General features: G+C 49.8%; 1 protein-coding gene across 2 annotated transcripts in view; it reads left to right on the forward strand.

The window, feature by feature from the left end:
* The first annotated feature begins 1,686 nt into the window (after positions 1–1,686).
* Positions 1,687–22,407, forward strand: part of LOC109778792 (low molecular mass early light-inducible protein HV90, chloroplastic) — a 28,347-nt gene continuing 7,626 nt past the window's right edge. The window contains exons 1-2 of one of the 2 annotated variants that reach the window (XM_040390399.3): positions 1,716–2,165; positions 2,251–2,716. In XM_040390399.3, coding sequence (XP_040246333.1) covers positions 2,001–2,165; positions 2,251–2,604 — 519 coding nt within the window. In that variant the 5' untranslated portion in view covers positions 1,716–2,000 and the 3' untranslated portion in view covers positions 2,605–2,716. Of the gene's footprint in view, positions 2,166–2,250; positions 2,717–22,407 lie in introns of those variants that run through there. The other variant, XM_040390400.3, reaches the window with a different exon arrangement.

A 22,407-nucleotide genomic window follows, 5' to 3' on the forward strand; every position in this document is an offset into this window, starting at 1 on the left:
GACAACTCCGACGATGGCGACGACGATACGGACGAGGATGGTGGTCCCGCTGGTCAGACCGGTCACGCGTACGAGGTCACCGTCCGCTACAAGCTAGTTTAAATATATATTTTTAGTTTTAGTCGAGCGACGAAATATCATCAGTGTTTATGTAAATTATGTCTGAGCTTAATCGAATTTCGTCGGCCTTGCATGAAATTTGCCTGTTTGTTGAAATCACATTCTTAAGTATGCGATCATAATTGGATTGCCGGCTCCTGTATCCGTGCCCGTGCACTGGTTCAGACCAGTCCGTTGACAATTACAGTATCATTTGAGAAGTCAGCGTTGGAGATGCCCTTATTACTTACTTCCGGTTTCCTATGACTATTTTTACACATAGCATATGTCACACTCTAAAATGGAAAACATATGATCGACTGTTGAATGTAGCAAGAGGCATGAAACTACACTTTAGTTATTTGCTACGTATTACTCCCTCCGTTCGGAATTACTTGTCTCGAAAATAGATGTATCTAGAAGAAGGAGTATTTATTTATGTGTGTTGTCTATCAAGCCAGCCAACTCTCGTCTAGCTTTAGCTAGGCTACGCAAGGACATATTTAAATGTGCGCCACCAAACGCCAACCTTCCTAGCGTTTCCTCCATGCCACATCAGCGTCATCTAGTAAAGAGTGGGTCAGGGCCAAACGCCATTGACCTTGGCGTTTCCAATGCAATCAAAACGCCAGGGATGCTGGCGTGACCTAAAAAGGTGAGATTCAAAAATATTTTCTGAACAAGGTTAAATCGTGCTAATCTTCACGTATAAGGTCAAAACAGAGATTTCATCCGCATGAGACCGGATTTTGTACTTCCGGGTGTATGCACACACCTTATCCTGGCCGCTGGTAGACTGGTGTCCAGCCTCGAGATTCGATTTAATAACTGGCGCCGAAGTGTGTTACAGACAAGTTGCAGAGTGACAACGGCGGCAAAAGTAAAGAAATTTGGAACCCGCAAGCCTCCCTAGGCCACTGTTCACGCCTGTCACATCCAGCTGATTGACATCTCGAGAGGAACCCGCTACCCACTTGTCAGCCCGTGACTCTAAAACATTTGATAAAACTGCATCGAAGGAGCTTAACAACACAATTTAGCTTCTGGTAAGAAACTTCTTACAGCATATGTCATGACAGATGCTTACTAACGTTTCCATATACTACTGGTCATGGGACACCGTGATTAAAGTCTTGGTACAAAACACATACGCCTGATACAGCCGTCACGACCTTGTGATCTAGCGTAGTTGAAACATATTTTTTGAAAAAGCTACACTGTCTGTTCCAAAAAATAAAGTGAAATAAGCTACATTGTGCTATAGATGACAGATGTTATTCAATGGAATGGACAGAACGTGATGGATAAATGATACGTATGGACAAACATGGGCCCGGCGCTTTGACTTGATACATCACGAAGTGAGACATCAGCTACATTGGTCAGCGTTGACACCTGACAGCACCGCCCTCTGCGGGCTACTGCCTGGCACTGCCTGACGGAGTAGCAAGGAGTAAAATATACTAATGGACCGGGACAACAGCCACCCACTGCAAATGACCTGCACTGTGACAGTTTGTGGCACGAATCTCAGAGAATACCGACGGACGGGATAAGCTGCGTGGGTGCACTCGAGCGTAGCCGCACCTTTCCGCTCCGCATGGTGGCCTCCACGTCCGCGTGCTCGCTGCCTCGCTCCACGTAGAGGATAATTCACGGCTGAGAGCCGCTCGCGACGTGGGCAACGTCGCGGCCACCGCGCTCAGCTCGTCATGGGTTGGCTTGCGTGGAGCACGGCCTATAAATTGTGCCCACTCACTCGGAACAATACATCAGTAAACAGGATTTCCAGTAAAACACTCGGCGACACAGCAACCAGCAGCACTGTACTAGTAATCATCTTTGCCTGTTGCAGCAACTGTACCTTCCTTCTATCCTTTCGTGCACCTTCCGGCTGATTAATGGCGACCATGATGGCCATGAGCTCCTTCGCCGGTGCTGCCGTCCTGCCGCGCGGCTCGGCTGGCCGCTTCGGCGCCAGGTCTCTGCCAGCACTAGGCCGACGCGCCCTCGTCATCAGGGCACAGACCGAGGGCCCGAGCGCACCACCGCCAAACAAACCCAAGGTACGTACCAACCGTGTAAGCGGCACGGCGCCCTCGCTAAACTCAGCCGAGTGGCACTTTTCTGATATATTTGTTCTTGGCACAGGCGACCACCTCGATCTGGGACGCGCTAGCGTTCAGCGGCCCAGCGCCGGAGCGCATCAACGGACGGCTAGCCATGGTGGGCTTCGTGACGGCGCTTGCAGTGGAGGCAGGGCGAGGCGACGGGATCCTCTCTCAGCTCGGCAGCGGCACCGGGCAGGCGTGGTTTGCCTACTCTGTGGCGGTGCTATCCGTAGCTTCTCTGGTGCCGCTGCTCCAAGGAGAGAGTGCCGAGGGCAGAGCCGGTACCATCATGAACGCCAACGCGGAGCTCTGGAACGGCCGCTTCGCCATGCTCGGACTCGTCGCTCTGGCGGTCATCGAGATCATCACGGGCGCACCCTTCATCAACGTGTAAAACTAGCTTTGTTGTCGACCGGATAACACAACCTGTACTGAGTAGGACATGTAAATGATGAGAACTGATCATTGTTGGCTTTTGAACTCTAGATCAAAACCACCCAGAAACTATGCATACGAAGTGCAAAGCTAGCTAGTCATGGCTTGATTAATTCTCAAGCTGCACACACACACGTACACGTAGACGTGTAGGTGAACTCGACCTGAGGTAGCTAGCTAGATCAATCGATCGTCTCGACGGAACTTGCAAACGTAGACGGAAAAACTGATCGGAAGATTTTTGTGATAGCTACAGGCTCGTCTCGAGCCTGGTAGTTCTTTTGTATTGCTTCTGATCTGGTGTTACAACGTGGGGATACAGAGTATATATAGCAGCTAGAAGCTAATCTACTCGGTTACGTAGTAGGAGTACTACTCGGACTGTGCGTGCTGATCCGTGTCCGACCAGTACACAGCACCACACAACACGTCGTGGTTATTCCTACATTCACCCCCTAGACACGACGCCTTCAGTGCGAAATGGATCCCAAATGAGACGACAACTACTCATTGTCGGCATTGCCTTCGTCGTTCCTTGTAGCATTTCGGGGATCGTCTTTCTTGTCGTCGGCTCATCCATAGCTTGACGCCAACTCTCCTCGCTGGCCGTGTCTTCAACCTTCACCTGTACTTTGGTGCTTGGTTGACTGTCTTTTGCATCCTCGAGGAGACATCTTTTGAACTCGTGCGAGACCAAACTTCGGTCTAACATTGAGTTCCAAACTCTTGGCGCTTGCTTCCCGTAAAGTGCCTTCTTGAGCTTGTAAACTTCCGTTCTTCGCCTTTCTTCTCATAGCCGAGGGGTTGTTCCACGTACACTTCTTTTGTGAGGTCACCGTTGAGGAAAGCGAATTTAACATCTATATGATGAACCTTCCAATTCTCTTGTGCTGCCAAAGCTAGGAGCACTCTCACCGTGTCGAGTCGAGCAACCGGTGCAAACACCTCCTCATAGTCAACTCCTTGACGTTGTATGTAGCCCTTTGCAACGAGTCTTGCCTTGTACTTCACAATGGTCCCCTTCGTGTCCTTCTTTAACTTGTAAACCCACTTCAAACCTATGGCGTTTTGGTTCGGTGGTCGGGTTACCAAAGTCCACGTGCCATTGCTTTCGATCGCCTTCATCTCCTCATCCATGGCGTGCATCCAACTTCAACTTTTGCTCGCCTCTACGAAGTTCGCTGGCTCCTCAACTCCGAGTAAACACAAATCAGAGTACTCAAGCTTAACTGACTTTACGTACTTGTAGAGTTTCTTGAGGATCTTGTAGCGACGAGGCCCGGAAGAATCCGTCGTGGCTTGTGAAGGGGGCGACACAAATTGTGTCGGCGTCGATGCACTTGAGGAAGACCGTTGAGTCTCGGGCGTGGTAGATGCTGAATCGTTGGCATCCTCGTCGTCGGCGTAGTCGTCGTGACCGTGACCATCATCTTGATTGTCATCGTCACTATGCACCTCGTTGTCGAGATCTCCGCCCGTGTCGTGCGCGTCGTTGTTGCTATCACCTTGTGACCCATGCGCGTCGTCGTCGGTGTCGGCACCATGGTGATCACTGCCATTGCGGTCACCTTGGTTGGGCGTCTTGCCAACCACCTGGACATCCTCCCCTGCATCATCATGAGTTGGAAATTCAAATGTGAATATGTTACCGTTTGGAGCATCGTTGGCTGCTGCGCTCCAATTCCACGCTTGATTTTCTTCAAACACGACGTCGCATGAAATCCGTAGACGCTTGGTTTGTGGATCGTAGAAGCGGTATGCCTTGGTGTCGGAACTCCTCTCGTATCCGATGAACACCATCTTGGTGCTACGATCGACAAGCTTTGAGAGATGCGGCTCCGCCGTCTTCACATGTGCCACGCACCCAAACGTCCGTAGATGAGACACGTTCGGCTTCCGTCCGTAAATTGCTTCAGACGAAGTCTTGCCGATCACTGCCTTCGTTGGAGCCCGGTTGAGAAGACAGACCGCCGTCGAGACAGCTTCTCCCCAAAAAGTCCCCGGCAAGTCCTTGCTCTTGAGTAAACTTCTCGTCATGTCAACGACGGTTTGATTGCGCCTTTCAACAACCCGGTTCTACTGTGGCGTATAAGGTGCCGTAAGGAACCTTTTTATGCCAATCTTCTCGCAGTAGTCGTTGAGCTCGTTCGACGTAAACTCTCTGCCGCGATCTGTCCATAGAGCGCGAACCTTCATCTTGTGTTCCATCTCTGTTGCAGCCTTCAGCTTCTGAAACGCTTCAAACGCCTCATCTTTAGATCGTAGGAGAACGACCCACATATATCTAGAGTAGTCATCTACCACTAGGAAGAAATACTTCTTTCCTCCGTGAGTTGCTGGGGTGATAGGGCCACATAGATCACCATGGAGCAGCTCAAGTGCATCACTTGCACGATAGGTAGACTGAGCAGGGAATGGCCTGCGGTGCTGTTTTCCAACCAAGCACCCATCACATACTCGATCAACATGGTCGATAAATGGCATCCCAGATACCATCTCCATCTTCGACATCTTCTTCAAGGCGTAGAAGTTAACGTGTCCAAATCTAGCATGCCATAACCACGAATCATTATCACTCCTGGCGAGCCAACACTCCGGTTGAGATTGATCAAGGTTGAGGATATAGAGCCTGTTCCGTGTGCGATTCACATGCGCTAGCACATTTCGGAGGTTGTCGAAGATCGTCATCACTCCGTTCTCAATATCCACCTTGCATCCATTCTCGTCAAGTTTTCCGAAAGAGAGGATGTTGCTGCGAAGCCGTGGGATGTAGTACACTCCGGTGAGTATGCGATGTTCTCCTATGAGACCCTCGAAGAAGACAGAACCTTGCCCATAAATCTCCACATTTGAACCATCACCGAACTTGACCGAGCCTTGAACATCATATTCTAACTCGAGAAACTTCTCCTTGCACCCCGTCATGTGGTTACTGGCACCTGTGTCTAGATACCATGACACGTTCTGGCTCCCGGATAACTTTGGTGTTACCTTTTTCTCATGAAGTAGCACCTTCCGGTTTGGTTTCACAACCGCTGTTTGGACGAGATCACAAACTTCGGCCATCAGAAGACCTGGACGTTCGTCTTCCTACTTCGCCAAATTTGCCTTGATCTCCCGCTTGTTAGGCTCCGGACAATCCTTAGCAAAGTGACCCATCTCGTTGCAGTTAGCACTTGACCTCGGACATATCCAAGTTTCGTGGCTTCTGCTCTTTAGATCGGTCCGCCTTACCACGACCTTGTGACTTGCCTTTACCTTTGCCTTTTCCGGTTTGTCCGCCGCTCTTCGCGTTGCTTGAGCCTTCGCCAACGTTGCGCCTTCCTTTGCTACTTGGGGACTCCCAATCTGCGCGCGAGTACATGAGTTGGTCACTACCTCCTCCGTTGCCTTTTCGACAGCCACGAGCATTCTCTTCCCATGTTTGCAAGCGTCCAATCGCCTCCATTATGGTCATGTCGTCGATGTCGTAAAGCTGCTCGAGCGTGCCGGTGATGTATGTGAATTTATCAGTCACCGAACTAAAAAACTTCTCCACAATCTCGGTCTCCTCGAGCTTTGCACCAAGCGCGCGGATCTCTCCCACCAAAGTAGTCAGACGCATGGCATAGTCGTGCACCGATTCAATTTCCTCCATCTGCAACTTGTGAAATTGGCGCTTCAGCACTTGTGCCCGAGCCTTCGTGACGCGATCTTCTCCAATCCTCATCTCTTTGAGTGCGTTCCACGCCTCTCTTGCTGTCTCGAACTCCGCCAATGTCATCAGCACGGAATCCGGCACAGACTGGGCTATGGCGGCCAAGGCACCTTCGTCAGACTCCTCGTCGACGTCGTCGTCCATGATGGCCTCCCACACTCGAAGGGTTCGGAGAATAATCTTCATCTTGACCGCCCACACACCGTAGTTGGCGTCGGTGAGCATCGAGTACTGGATGGGGATGTTGCGATGCGCCAGTATGTTGGCACCGCCCTTTCCGCCACCACTGGTTGCTGACTTGCCGCCCTTCTTCACCTTGTTGCCGTTCTTGTTCGCCTTGGAACCGCCGTTGACGGACTTGTTCACCTTGGAACCCCCGTTGCCGGACTTGACGAACTCAGCATCGCTGTCCGTCATCGTAGATCGTAGATCGTCGATGCTCTGATACCAATTGTTGACTTTTGAACTCTAGATCAAAACCACCCAGAAACTATGCACATGAAGTGCAAAGCTAGTTAGTCATGGCTTGATTGATTCTTAAGCTGCACACACACACGTACACGTAGACGTGTACATGAACTCGACCTGAGCTAGCTAGCTAGATCAATCGATCGTCTCGATGGAACTTGCAAACGCAGACGGGAAAACTGATCGGGAGATTTTTGGTGATACCTACAGGCTCGTTTCGAGCCTGGTAGTTCTTTTGTATTGCTTCTGATCTGGTGTTACAACATGGGGATACAGAGTATATATAGCAGCTAGAAGCTAATCTACTCGGTTAATTACGTAGTAGGAGTACTACTCGGACTGTGCGTGCTGATCCATGTCCGACCAGTACACAGCACCACACAACACGTCGTGGTTATTCCTAATTAAAGATACATAGTTCATATGCTACCAGGAGCTGAATTGTTTGTCATTCGAAATCTTCTAAAAAATAAGAGATGGGTTGGAATATAATAGGCTTATGAAGGTACCTTGTCTCAGGTCTCAAAAATGAAATTATACGGTTGGATTCCATAAAAATGCCCCATAGTCAGATAGGGGATGCATGGCTCATCCCGCATCCAAAATTTTGGAGAGAGAGAGAGTCTTAAACTTCAACTTTGCTCTTGTAGCATTCACACAAAGTTGATTTTACAATTAACTAGTACAGTACATTTCATGCACACTGTGTTTATCACTTAATGCAACCAATTGAAATTTATCCATCCTTCTATTTTTCATGATAATACAGATTTTTACGCCAAAAAGTGTAGAAATTATTTCGGTATTCTATTACAATATCATCAAGAACAAGAGAAAAAAAAACATTATCATGTTCGGGATTTTGACCGAAATCGCCTTTTATGGGTATTTTAAGTAGAAATACCATTTTTTGCGTATTGCATGATACTATAAATATAAATGGGTTCGAGAATTTTTAAATTTATAAAATAGGATTATGAGACCCTAAAAAACAAATACAAGACTCAACACGACGAATATGAAAGCCTAGAAGAATCTAAATATACGGAATCCAAAAAGAGGAGTGTGAATATGAAACCCTAGAAGACAAATATGGGATCCCAGAGAACGAATATATGACTTTAGAGGAAGACTCAGAAGATGAATATAAGAGCCCAGAAAGGATTTATATGACCCAAGATGACAAATATGGAACTCTAGAGGAAGACCCGGAAGAGACCCCGAGGATTGCTCAGAGGACAAATAGATGATTTTAGAGGAAGACTCGGAAGACGAATACGAGAGGATAGAGAAGGATTTCATCACAAAAAGAAGGTCTGATTGAGCATCGAGGAACAAAAGAATTTACTCTAAAATGCCAAACAGAAGTTGATTCTTTTCTATTCGTTCTTCAAGAACTGCATATTGCCAAGATCTTCTTCCTAAATTTACTTGACAATAAGCCTACTAGGCGGACTGGTCCGAGTGAAGTGAAAAGAAAACCATACGCTCCAAATATTTTATGAAAATATTCATTTTCTGAAGAGGTAGATAAAACATTGAGTGGTTGCTTGATACCACTAGAAAGACAAAAAAGAAAGATTCAAAAGGAATCCAAAGAAGAGGGGGAAAATGGGTCAATATTCAACAAAAAAGCTCATGAGCAAGGAAAAGTATTTTTCTGTTTGCCCTACAGTCACATATGAAATGGCCAAAGGAAAAATATATAGCAATACTTTCCCGCATGATCTCTTGCAAGAAAAAAACCCAGCTTTGACTTGTCAATTTTATTTTTGATGCTAATAGCAAGTTAATTCTAAGAATTCCGCCAATATCAATTCCTTTATCCCAACGCGAAGAGTGAATCACTTAGCCAACATGAAGAGGCTTTTAGCACCTTGTTGAATCAAAATAAAGAATACCAGTCTTTAATGATTTTGTTGGCATCAAACTGTCCTCGAATTGGTTTATTCAAGAACGGGAAACATCCCAATGTGATAAAGGGATCTAATCCTAGAATTCCTATATTTAAGAAAAATTTGGGCCGCTACCTAGTATGTCGAATTTGCTTCACCTTACCATTTACTACTCTCTTCGATTAAAGTTGTACTAAATCAACGACAATTAATATGGATCGAAGAGAGTATTAACTAATCAGATCATGTAGAAAGTAATTGTTCCTTGACAATTTGAAACAAATCTTCCAGGTACATCAAGGACTTGTATACACTTTAATAGATGTTGAAAATTGTAGAAGTGCATGCTCTAGCCAATGCAACCAAAAGATTGATCTGATGAAAGAGACTAGGCAATACATTTATACGTAAACACTCACCCTCACATGTGGCTACCTCAGGCCTAAACATGGACTGAAAGTGGGCTGCAAATTAATTGCGCCAGTCGGGTGACCTCTTGGCTCCGATACCATGCAGAAGTGCGTGCTCTAGCAAATGCAACCAAAAGACCGACCTGATGGAAGAGACTAGACAGTTCATTTATACGCCAATACTCCCCCTCACGTGTGACTCCCCCAGGCCTAAACATGGACCGAAAGTGGACTGCAATTTAATTGCGCCAGCCTGGCTCCCTCAAGCCTAAATGTGGACCAAAAGTGAGCTGCAATTTAATTGCGCCAGCCGGGTCTTGAACTCAAGACCTCTTGGCTCCGTTACCATGCAGAAGTGCAACCAAAAGACCGATCTTATGGAAGAGACTAGGCAGTGCATTTATACGTCAACACTCCCCCTCACGTGTGGCTCCCTCAGGCCTAAATATGGACCGAAAGTGGGCTCCAACTTAATTGCGCCAACCGGGTCTTGAACTCAAGACCTCTTGGCTCCGATACCATGTAGAGGTGCATGCTCTAGTAAATGCAACCAAAAGACCGTCTAATGAAAGAGACTACGCAATATATTTATACGTCAACAAAAATAAAAGGATTTCTAATTTTGATAGTCACGTAATTTGGATCCATCTCTTTTGAATATAATTGCCACTTTGTCCGAATTTTGAATTTTGGATAGTAACTTAATCATGTTCCGCATGTGTCTCTAATATGCTTTTTATTTGTTTACGTGAGAAAGTTCACACAATTGTAAGCCGGCGATTTTCTGTCGAAGGGATTGAAGATTGACATGAGCCGGCTCAAATCAATCTGGGGCCTAATGTTGAGGATATAGACCTTAGAGTCACCCGCCAGGAGGGGCCGGGTTACTCATATGGTCATTGCCAGAAGCCCGGCGCCAAGCCTGAAGATGGTGGGCTAAAGATGGGCTTAAGACCCGGATATGGCTTAAAGCCCGTAGTTGCAATCATTATTATGCTAGAACTTGTAGTGTAAGGCAAGGATAGTTGAGAGTCCGAGCCGGACACTCTTATGAGCCGGCCGGGACTCTGAGAGCTGCTGGGCGTCAGCCTCCCTATATAAAGGGACGACCCGGCAGCGGTTTAGGGACGACAACAATCTCATCGAAAGCCAGGCATAGCAGTTAAGCTCCCTGGTCATCGAAACCCTAATCAATACCACCTCAAACTGGACGTAGGCTTTTACCTTCACCGTAAGGGGCCGAACCAGTATAAACCCTCGTGTTCCTTGTCCCACTTAACCCCTTCAAGCTTCCTAGTTGCGATGGCTCCACGACTAAGTCCTAACTCGAGGACATCTGCCGTGACAATTCCACGACAGTTGGCGCCCACCGTGGGGCAAGCGCACGGTGGATTTGAGTTCTTGAAGGGCAGCTTCGAAGGGCTCAAGGGATACGCTGTGGGCCGGATGACCAAGAGTCGTCGCGGCAAGCTCTACATCGACGATGCAGACTGGGGCCCCGACGCCGGCTCAATTGAGTACGGGTACCGGGTCCCCTTCGGCGGAATTCATGTTTTCATTGGCAAGATTGGTGAGCCGGATCTTTGCGCTGCGGGCCCGGCCTGCCTTAAGGCATGCTTTTGTGGGGTGTATCCATGGAGGACTCTTTGATCGATCTGGATCTGGTGATGAGACGGCCGCCGGCTCTGACGGTGAGTAGGCCACCGATGAGTCAAACTCGTTGTATCAACTTCAAGATGGCAGGCTCATGGGTTGTTCCGATGGTGACAGTATTCCGGACCCGTTTGAGCCGCCAAGTCAGGTTGGAGTCTTTATGGCTGGTGCGCAGCCTATTCAGAACCCCGCTGCTGGAGCGGGAAACCCGGTGCCTTCTCCGGCTCAGGTACTGATGGATCTCACGGACAAGATGACGGCCCTGTTAACCGCCACGGTTGATTCGGCAGATCAAGCCCAGCACGATGCGGAGGTGGCACAGTTAAAATTGGATCTAGTGAAAGCTAAGGAGGATCTTGCAGCGGAAGGGATCAGGATGGCTGTGGAGAGGGCGGCTCTCGATGCCCAAACTCAGCTGATCCAGGCGCAGTCCTTCCAACTCACGATGGATCAGAACGCGTCCAATGAGGTCATGAGAAGGAGGCACCAAAAGACCCAATCTCGACTCCCTCCGGTTTACGATCCACGCAACCTCTTCAACACGCCAGGTGCAGGGTGTAGTAACCCGCCAGGGGTCATAGTGCCCGGGTCTGGAACCCCTATTCAGCCACGAGTGATGGGGCCTCCCCAGGTGCCCCCTGCCCCGCCTCAGTACATGCCAATACCCCCGGGTCATTATAATAACCCGCTGGAGAACATGGTCGCTGCGGCAGCACGGCTGGCGGCTCTCCCAGTTGACGGCGACTCTCCGACGGCTATTGAAATCCGCCGGGTCAGGGAACTCCTTCAGACAGCACTGGCGCAGCAAGAGGCGTACTACAGCCGGGACAGGATCCACTCGACCCCTCGTCCAGGCCGGAGCCCGAGTTATAGCAGACACATGGTCTCAGCGACCGGCTCAAGTAACGTCCGACGCCATGACCCGCCTCCTGGCCATGGCCCGGCTCATAATGGAGCCTTTCACGCAGCAGACCAGGACAGAGTGCGGCAAGAGGCGGAGCAAGTGCCTCAATTGACGGCTTACCAGACCCCCCCCGGCTTATCCGACGACTTCCGTCGACGTAGGTATCCCTACCAGGACCGGGGGTGTCCCTTGTTTAGTGCCAGCTATCCGTAATGAACGTCTACCTAAGGACTTCAAAGGCCCTAGGAAGGTGCCTAATTACACAGCTGACTTACAACCCGCAGCCTGGATCGAGAGTTACGAGATGGCCATGGAGCTGCTAGAGGTCAGTGAGGCGGCAATGGCCAAATATTTCACCATGATGTTAGATGGGACTGCCCGCACTTGGTTGAAAGGGCTACCACCGAATTCCATTGGGTCTTGGGCTGAGCTGAAGGCTCGGTTCATCCAAAACTTCAAGGATACCTGTAGGCAGTCTATGTCAATCGTGGATTTGACTAACTGCAAGCAGCAGGAGGGTGAGTCTACGACACATTGGGTTCGCCGGGTCAAGGAGATCATACATTCACCAGATAAGATGGATGCCGGCTCTGCAGTTTTAATGTTGGAACAGAATTGTCGTTTCGTGCCCCTGAAGATGAAACTCGGGCGGCTTAAGCGCGACTGCAATGATATGGGCACACTAATGGCGGCTCTTGTCAAGTACGCCGATTCTGATGGTACCAAGGATCCCCCTTCAGATGATGAAAGGACAGGGAAGGGAAAGAAGAACGGCAATGGCAAGGGTCCTCAGCATAACCCGGGGAACCAAGGAGGAGGCAAGCGCAAGGCCGACGGCAGCCTAGAGTTTGTGGCCAACGCCAGCTCACAAGGGAATAACCAGCGACGTAAGGGGAGGCCCCCTCCCCGAGGCGGCGGGTCAGGTCCGACGCTGGAGCAGCTGTTGAATGAGCCTTGTCCAAGGCATGGCTCTAGAGAGAAGCCAGCGACTCATCTGTGGAAGGATTGTGCAATCATGAAGGCCTTTAAGAATTACAATGGCCCGGGCGGCGGCTCAGGCGCCGCCGGCTTTCATGGCCCGGGCGGCGGCTCAAATTCTAATCCTCAGAACGGTCAAGGGGGCTTTAATCAGCAGTCTGGCCAGGGTCATCAACAGCAGCAGGGGGGTTATCAGACCAATCCAAAGCAGCTTAGCGGTGGACAGTATCATGTGTTTACCACCAGTCTGTGTAAGCGAGATCAGAAGCTTCATAAGAGGGCTGTGAATGCTGTTGAGCCGGCGGTCCCACGCTACTTGCGGTGGTCTGAGCAGCCTATAGTGTGGAGTAGGGAGGATCACCCTCCCCGGGTGGATAACCCGGGCCACTTGGCCTTAGTGGTGGCTCCTCAAGTGGGAGGATATAAGTTCACAAAGGTGCTCATGGATGGAGGCAGCAGCATCAACATCCTCTATTATGAGACTTTTCGCCGTATGGGGCTGGTTGATAAGAACCTCAGCCAGTCAAACACTATCTTCCATGGTGTGGTACCTGGTAAGTCGGCTTATCCAGTCGGCAAGATCGAATTGGAAGTGGCCTTTGGAGATGAGAACAACTACAGGGCTGAGGTGGTTAAGATAAGAAGCCTGTACCATGCTATATTTGGGCGGCCGGCTTACGCCTAGTTCATGGCTCGGCCGTGTTATGTGTACTTACAGCTCAAGATGCCGGGTCACAACGGGACCATTACGGTTCACGGCAGCCGGAAAGTGGCCCTGGAGTGTGAGGAAGGCGATGCAGCTTATGTAGAATCTGTTTGTGCAACAGAGGAGTTGAAGTTTTACAAGGACAATGTTGACCCAACTGATATGACCTCTCTGAAAAAGCCGACTACGGAGCACGAGCCGGCAATGAAATTTAAGTCAGCTGATGAGACTAAACTTGTTGATTTCGTTCCAGGAGACTCATCTCAGCAATTTAGCATCAGTGCCAATCTGGATCCAAAATAGGAAGGCGCGCTCATCGAGTTCATCCGTGAGATTAGGGACATCTTCGCATGGAAACCTTCTGACATGCCAGGTGTACCTAGAGAACTCGCTGAGCACACTCTCAATGTTGATCCGAAATTTAAGCCGGTCAGGCAGTTCCTTCGGCGGTTTAATGAAGAGAGGCGGAAAGCTATTGGCGAAGAGGTGGCCCGGCTTTTGGCGGCCGGGTTTATTGTTGAAGTCTTCCACCCAGAGTGGTTGGCTAACCCGGTGCTCGTACTCAAGAAGAACGGCACCTGGCGGATGTGTGTGGACTACATGGACTTAAATAAGGCGTGTCCGGCTGATCCTTTTGCCCCTCCCCGTATTGATCAAATTATTGATGCTACGGCCGGTTGTGCGCGCTTAAGTTTCCTGGATGCTTATTCCAGATATCATCAGATTAAAATGGCAGTTAAGGACCAGGAGAAGACGGCGTTCATCACTCCCTTTGGAGCCTTCTGCTATGTATCCATGCCCTTTGGACTCAAGTGTGCACAGGCGACTTATCAGCGTTGCGTGCAGAACTGTCTTCATAAACAGATTGGGCGTAATGTTCATGCTTATGTGGACGACATTGTGGTTAAATCCATAAAGGAGGAAACCCTGATAGATGATTTGAGAGAAACCTTTGATAATCTCCGGGTCTACAAGATGATGCTTAACCCAGCCAAGTGTGTCTTTGGTGTTCCTGCAGGCAAACTCTTGGGTTTTTTGGTTTCTGACAGAGGCATTGAAGCTAACCCGGAGAAGATCAAGGCCATCACCTCCCTGGCTAAGCCGGCGTGTTTAAATGACGTTCAGCGCTTGGCGGGTCGCATCGCTGCTTTAAGCCGGTTTATAAGCCGTTTGGGTGAGAAAGCCATGCCATTATATCAGTTGATGAAGAAAATTGATAACTTTGTCTGGAATGATGCAGCTAATACTGCCTTTGAGGATTTGAAGAAGCAACTGGCAGAGCCTCCAGTCCTTGCTGCTCCGGTTGATAAGGAGCCCTTATTATTATATGTGGTGGCGAACACACGAGCCGTCAGTGTGGCTATGGTGGTGGAGCGCAAGGAGGAGGGTAAGGAGCATCCGGTTCAGCGGCCGGTTTATTATGTCAGTGAAGTGCTCATTGAGTCCAAGCAGCGATATCCGCATTGGCAGAAGCTTGTTTATGGTGTGTTCATGGCGAGCCGGAAACTTAAGCATTATTTTCAGGGTCATCCCATCACTGTGGTCAGTTCTGCCCCTCTTGGTGATATCATTCAAAACAGAGAGGCCACAGGGAGAGTAGTTAAGTGGGCTATAGAGCTCGGACCTCATGGTCTCAAGTACGTGCCATGCACTGCTGTTAAATCTCAGGCCTTGGTGGATTTCATCAATGACTGGACAGAGTCACAAGTGCCCGAGCAGAAGCCGGATAACACATATTGGACTATCCACTTTGATGGGTCCAGGCAGCTGGAGGGCTCGGGAGCTGGAGTCGTGTTGGCTTCCCCTAAAGGTGACAAGTTCCATTATGTCCTACAGTTGCTGTTTCCTTGCACTAACAATGCGGCTGAGTACGAGGCCTTGCTCCATGGTCTTCGGATGGCTAAGGATATGAGCTTGAGCCGGGTAAGGTGCTTCGGCGACTCAGACTTGGTGGCTCAACAAGTATCAGGAAAGTGGGATTCCAAGGACCCTCTCATGGCGGCTTATCGCCGCGAGGTTGATGCCATTGCTGGGCACTTTCAGGGTTACCAAGTGGAACACATCGATCGCAGGAAGAACGAGGCGGCGGATGCTCTAAGCCGGTTAGGCTCTCATCGAAAGCCGGTGCCGCCTAATACCTTCCTGGATGTCCTGTATAATCCTTCTGTTAAGCTGCCTACAGAGGAAGACTTGGCTGTCCCTGACCCGGAGGCGTGACTGGTGGCGGCTCTCCACATCATACCGGACTGGATGATGCCCTATTTGGCTTACATGACCCGGGGTGAGTTTCCTGAGGATGAAACTTTGGCCAGAAAAATAACCTGGCGGGCTAAGTCAATGATTGTTATCAATGGAGAGTTGCATCACCGCAGTGTTACAGGAGCATTTCACCGTTGTGTCTCCCCTGAGGAAGGTTAAGAGATCTTGCGAGAGATTCATGAAGGGGATTGTGGCCATCACGCCGGCTCAAAGTCTCTTGTGGCCAAGGCTTTTCGCCATGGTTTTTATTGGCTGACGGCTCATGCTGATGCGGAGAACTTGGTCAGTAAATGCGATGGTTGCCAGAGGTTCTCACGACGGGCTCATGTGCCGGCTCAGGAGCTGAGGATGATCCCAATCACTTGGCCCTTTGCGGTCTGGGGGCTTGATATGGTTGGGCCTTTTAAAAGGTCCAAGGATAAGAAGACCCACCTCTTGGTGGCAGTTGACAAATTCACAAAGTGGGTGGAAGCGGAGCCAGTTAGCAAGTGCGATGCGGCCATGGCGGTTCAATTTATGAAAAAGGTGATTTTTCGCTTTGGCTTTCCGCATAGCATTATAACTGACAATGGCACCAATCTATCCAAAGGCTCCATGGAAGAGTTTTGTCAACGAGAGCATATCCGACTTGCCGTTTCCTCAGTTGCTCATCCTCAATCCAATGGTCAAGCTGAGAGAGCTAATCAGGAGATTCTGAAGGGCATCAAGCCCCGGCTTTTGGTCCCTTTGCAACGGACGCCGGGTTGTTGGGTGGAGGAGTTTCCCTCCGTATTATGGAGCATCAACACTACTCCTAATAGGTCTACAGGCTTCACGCCTTTCTTCATGGTTTATGGAGCAGAGGCCGTCCTCCCCAGTGACATCCGTCATGATTCACCTGAGTGGCGGCTTATGTTGAGGCGGATAATGAACAGGCACGCCAAGATGCTCTTGACTTGTTGGACGGACAGCGTGATGTGGCAGCAGCCCGTTCAGCGATTTACCAACAAGACCTGCGCCGTTATCATAGCCGCCGGGTTAAATCCCGGTCTTCCAGGAAGGCGATCTCGTGCTCCGGCTCATCCAGGATCAAACAGATGCACACAAGTTATCCCCGCCTTGGGAAGGGCCCTTTGTGGTCAGCAAGAACTTACACAACGGGTCATATTACCTCATTGATATTCGGGAGCACAAAGATTCACGTAAGTCGGAGGAAGAGACCCGTCGGCCGTGGAACATAGCTCAGCTTCGGTCTTACTACACTTGAGCCACCGGCTCTCATAATGTACATATTTCCCTCAGCCATGTATTTATTATGATAAGCAATAAAGCAGGACCTCTGTCCTTTTTTCCTCCAAATATGCACGTGTTGTTTTCATTACAAGATTACATGATAACTTGAAGGAGGATCCGGCTTATGATCGTATTCGAATCTAGCTAAGCAATAAGGTCACTTGGGGGCTTCCTGTTCAAACATAGGTCATATTCGAACCAAAGAGAACATAGCTGTTGATACCCATTTGATTGGCAAAGTGCCGAGCTCATTGGGGAGTTTTTCTTTGATCATATTTGAATCTTAGTTTAACCCCTTTGAGAACCGACGTGGATCGTATTCGAATCAGCGTCGTTAAACAATTCTTAAAGTCATTTGGGGGCTTCCTGTTCAAACATGGGTCGTATTCGAACCAAAGAGAACATAGCTGTCGATACCCTCCTGACTGGCATCGCCACACCCACTGGGGGCTATATGATCGTATTCGAATCCTAGCATAACCCCTTTGGGCCGGGCCTCTGGTCATATTCGAACCGGAAGCCCCTAAGTTCCTCTGCCTTATAGCAAAGTTCCGTCTGATTATTTCCAAGTGTGTACGACCGGGTCTCACTTTGCTGGCTTAACTTTGGTTTACAGTATTGCTGAACGCAATGGGTGTTATAAGACAGGTAAACCGGAGTTGCAGTACCAACCTTCTTATCCGGGTTATCTAAACCGGAAGTATGCTTGCAGGCCGTTAAGTATGTTCTTACGGCTGTATTCAGGATATCATTGAAGACAAGTCCTTTTTGATTCATATTCCGGGTTATCTAAAACTTATGATTCTCAGGGCGGTAAGCCGCCTCGAGACTTGTGATTTGCCATTCTATGCAGGATAATTAAAGGCAGCTCTTTTGAGGTTAAGAAAAACAAAGGATTGATTATGACCCGGAGAAACATCAAAGAGACAACTTCAAAAGACTTCAGCATTCAATACGTGCACGATGGCACGGCAGAGATAAACTGTTGCACCTACTCTATTACAAAACTCATCAAGTCCAAAAGGGTGGAGCATTGTTTGGTAAACCGGCTGCGGAAGTTAAGACGCTTGCTGGGTGGAAGTCTCCGGCTCATCTCTTCCTTCTTCTCCGGCTGCTCCCAAGACCCGGAAGGTTGATGACTTCCAGTCGATGCCGCTGAGAGCTTCAAACTGGGCTTCCTCGTCAATTAACCCGGCCGGGTCAATCTCCGGGGCGAAAGTGTGCTGACGAGCCGGCGGGATCAAGTTGAGGGCTTCATAGCGCGGAGTAGGAATCCTCTGATTTTCTGCGTCGTAGCCCGGCTGGTACTTGGTCAGATCGGTATCGTTGCCAATAAGAGTGGCCACCGGGCGTACGGCCTTCACGCAAGCTGCAAAGTCCTTCTGATCAAAGGCGGTGCCGTCTTCCTTCAGACTTGGGTAGCCGAGGGCGATGTCCGCCGGGTCTAGCTCTGGCAAGAACGCCTTAGCCCGGCTGAGCGCAGCGATCGCTCCGGCTCTTGCAGAGGCTCGTCGCAGTTCTTGGATCCGTTGAGGAAGAACGGCGAGCCGGCGAAGGACTTCCGCCAGGTGAGTCGGCACCTCGTTGGAGAGGGCCACCACAGCCAAGGCACGTTGTGACCCGGTGTAGAGTTGCTCCACCAGGGTGTATACGGCCTTCAGCTTGGTCACCACACTCTGATTCAGGTTGGCACTTCTGGGACCTGTTTAACAAAGACAGATAAGCCGCCGACAAGGATGAAATTATGAGATATACACATTCTAAACTTGATGAAAGCCGGCGAGACGACTTACCGAAGATGGCGGCCACCATCTGGGACACCTGGCGCTTTAGGCCGGAGAGCTCGGCGGTCTTCTCGGAGAGAGTCTTCTCCGCCTGTTCAGCCCGGTTCACCAATGCGGCCTTTTCTTCGGCCCACGCCTTCCGCTCAGCATCAAACTCTGTCTTCAGCTTCTCTTGCGCGGCGATGCTGGATACAAACTTGGCGTTTGCCTTCCGGGTCTCGATCTCTTGCATCTTCAGCCGGTTCTTGAGATCAGCCATGTCGGCCTCTAGCTTCTTGCCAGCAGCCTGCATACATTTCCGGGTTATGACATGAACAACTACTATATAAGTCCCAAGCGTTTTCCAAGCAAAGACACTTGGCACTTGGGGGCTAATGCATATTGAACGTATCTATCTACAAACTGCCGGCTCATTTGAGTAAGCCGGAACCTAAGTCTACAACATATTCAATCATAAGTCGTCGACTTGGGGGCTAGCATGGTAAAGGTAACTATGCAGTAAGTAAGAGGACAGCAGAATGATACCTCAGACTTCTGCTGGATCTGGTTCACCATGGCAACCTCTGCGTCCCGGCTCTTGTGCACTTGGCTGATGTAGCCAGAGACAAGCTCTCCGATGCTCAGGTTGGTGTAGTCGGAGAGGTCCAGGTTCACCCGGTGGGGCTGCAGCAACTCCCCCTTAGAGGAGCACTTGGCCAGCACGGTAGGTCTCCCCGGCTCAACGAATTCCGTCCGGGTGATTACCACGTCCGGGTCATTTGTTGGTTGAGCCGAGCCGGAGGCCTCCGGGTCAGCAGAAGCTTCTACAGGTGCCGTGTCCATTGGAGTGGTGGCTTCGGGGGCGGAGGCAGCTGGCGGTTCTTGGACCGTCACCTCCGGCTCAGGCAAATCCGGCTCTCCAGCCGACTTGGTTTTCTTCGCCCTCTTGGTGAGATTTGCCTGGGCACTGAAAGAACAAAAAAGGTTAGTATAAAAAGTATGAGCAAAGACCAGAACAAATATAAGAGGGTTATCATTACCCGGGCACGGTCTTGAAAGCCGGCAGACTTGACTGCATAGAGTCGCCGGAAGAGGGGGAAGTCTCCTGATAATTTGAGTCAGAAGAATTGAGTGGCTGACGTATAACACCCGCCAACGGATGAAAAGGGTACAAGTGAGAAATAACCTCAGTTCGGCGCTTCCTTGATGCGTCAGGTAACCCGGAGGAGAGGTCGGTGTCCTTGTTGGTCCGGGTGTGACGCCGGCTCTCATGAACCTGTCGCTTCAAAATAAATTGAAGATCTTGATAAGCTGAAGGATGTGAAAAGCTTACTTTCCGGGTTACCCTTCGGATTTTCAGCCTTGGCAAGGGCTCCGAGTCGGAGGAAAGTGACATTACCTCTTCAACCACCGGGTTACTTGCGCCGGTGTCATCCTGTCAATGAACAAGTATTGATAAGGCGGACAGCAACAAACAACAGATACAACAAGGACTTAAAGGCTCAGGGGTTACCTCTGACTCGGAGCTGTCGCTTAATTGCATCAGCTCTGAAGCAGTAGGCCTGCTTCCTTTCTTGCGAGGGGCAGCTTTCTTGGCGGCTTTCTTCACCTTTCTGGCCTTCTTGGCCGCCTCATGGTCATATTTGACCCGCCAGAACTTGTCGTCAGCCTGAAAAATACAATGATGATTTGTTCAAACGATTTAGATGAAAGTTATATACAGAAGAAGATAGGATGATCAGATTGGCGGCTTACCGCTGGGGCTGGGTTGGTCTTGCAGAAGGGGGCTAACCCGGTCCTTCCGCAGTCTGCCAGGCTCTCGTTTAAAAGAGCCTTGGTCATCTCCTCTGCAACGTCTTCAGGAAGATCATTGCGGCTGTGTCTCTGAGGGTCGTCTTTTCAGCCCGTGTACTCACACATTAAGCCGGGGCGGCGGCTCAATGGGATCACCCGCCACAAGATTCAGACCCGGACCAGATCGATTCCATTCAGACCATTGCCCAGGAGAGCCTTGATCTTGTTGATAGTGGGGAGCAGAGGCTGGCGCTCCGCCGGAGTCAGTTTGTCTGACAGTGGGTGTGTTGACTCCAGACGCGATGGGCGAAAGCCGGGCAGCGGACTTTCATCAGCCGGTGACGTGTCTTGGCAATAGAACCAAGTCATGTTCCAGTCCTTTGGGTGGCTCGGCGGCTCGGCATAAGGGAAAAGACAGTCTCTTCGCCGCTGGATGGAGATGCCACCTAACTCCAGACTTGGCCCATTGGCGCACTCATTCTGACGGTTCAAATAAAAAAGCTCTCTGAAGAGCAGCAGACTAGGTTCTTCTCCAAGGTAAACTTCGCAGAATACTTGGAAGTTGCAGATGTTGGACACGGAGTTGGGTCCTATGTCCTGAGGCCGCAAGTCGAAGAAGTTTAGAATGTCTCTAAAAAACTTTGAGCCGGGCGGTGCGAAGCCCCGGCTCATGTGATCCGCAAATATCACTACCTCCCCGTCCTTTGGCTGTGGTCTCTCTTCTGACGGGTCAGGGGCACGGTAGGACATGACGTCCTTCTTGGGCAGATATCCAGACTTGACAAAATCTGCTAGGGTCTCATTGGTGACGTTGGACCTCATCCAGTTGCAGGTGATGGAGGCTTTAGGAGCTTTGGGAGGCATGGTGACTGTTGGAAGCCTATGATACAGGGAAGAAATGTCCGGTTTAATAATGAGCCGGAGGAGACTTACAAGTTAAGGTTTAATATGGCGGCTTATGGAGGGGACTAATGATATATGTCTAAGTGCGTCAGGTCATCTAAGCCGCTGGTGTGCCTGAGGGTAACTCAGATTGTCTACGACCTTATCACAGATGACCCGGAAAATTTTATGGCGCATGGTTTTCTTTAAGCCGGAAGGGTTCTACGGCGCGTGGTTTCTTTAAACCGGAACTGTAAACCGCCGAGATTCAATGATTGCAGTTTTTTACTAAGTGTGGTAAACAGGTTTCACACATCGCAGTAAAAAATTTGGATCAAAATGGTCGGGTAAAAGAAAAGTTTCTAGACCTAGAAACAGACGAGAGGAGGTTCTTGAGCTTGAACAAGGCTCTTATGCAGTAAAAAGAGGGATATTTGCATGAGAAATGGGTCTTCAACGTCTACCGCGGTAAATCTATACATAGCTAAGATCAAAAAGGGGCAGTAAAATTCAAATCTACTGAGAGCCGTGATGAACTACGAAGAACAGAGGAAGAACTATGAAGCCCTAGAGCGGAGCTGCTCTATGGAGTGGCGAGGACTCACCGGAGCTGAGGAGGAGCGGAGGTTGCCGCCGTTTGTCTGGACCGAGTCAGGGTGATGCAGCGGCCAAGGTTGACGAAGACCGGGGGCGCGACGGCGGCGGTAGTAGCAGAGCTCGGGCAGGGGAGCAGTGGCGCGAGGAAGAAGATGAAGGAGAGAGAAGTGGCTGAGAGCCCGTCGGGCCGGCCTATTTATAAGGGAGAGCCCATAAGTGGGCGCGAGAATCAAGGAGACCCCGGCGTGGTTATCTCCTCACGAGACGCCTCGATTTTCGGGATGACAGTAAATGTAAAGATCCGTTGCGGATCTGGCGGAGTAAAAAACGGGCTTAATGGAAGATGACGTCACGGCGGATTATCCGGAGTCCAGAGGATGACGTCACACCGGGTTATGGTCTTCACACAATTGTAAGCCGGCGATTTTCTGTCTAAGGGATTGAAGATTGACATGAGCCGGCTCAAATCAATCTGGGGCCTAAT

Source organism: Aegilops tauschii, chromosome 5 (assembly GCF_002575655.3).
Source record: "Aegilops tauschii subsp. strangulata cultivar AL8/78 chromosome 5, Aet v6.0, whole genome shotgun sequence".
Taxonomy (NCBI): Eukaryota; Viridiplantae; Streptophyta; class Magnoliopsida; order Poales; family Poaceae; genus Aegilops; species Aegilops tauschii.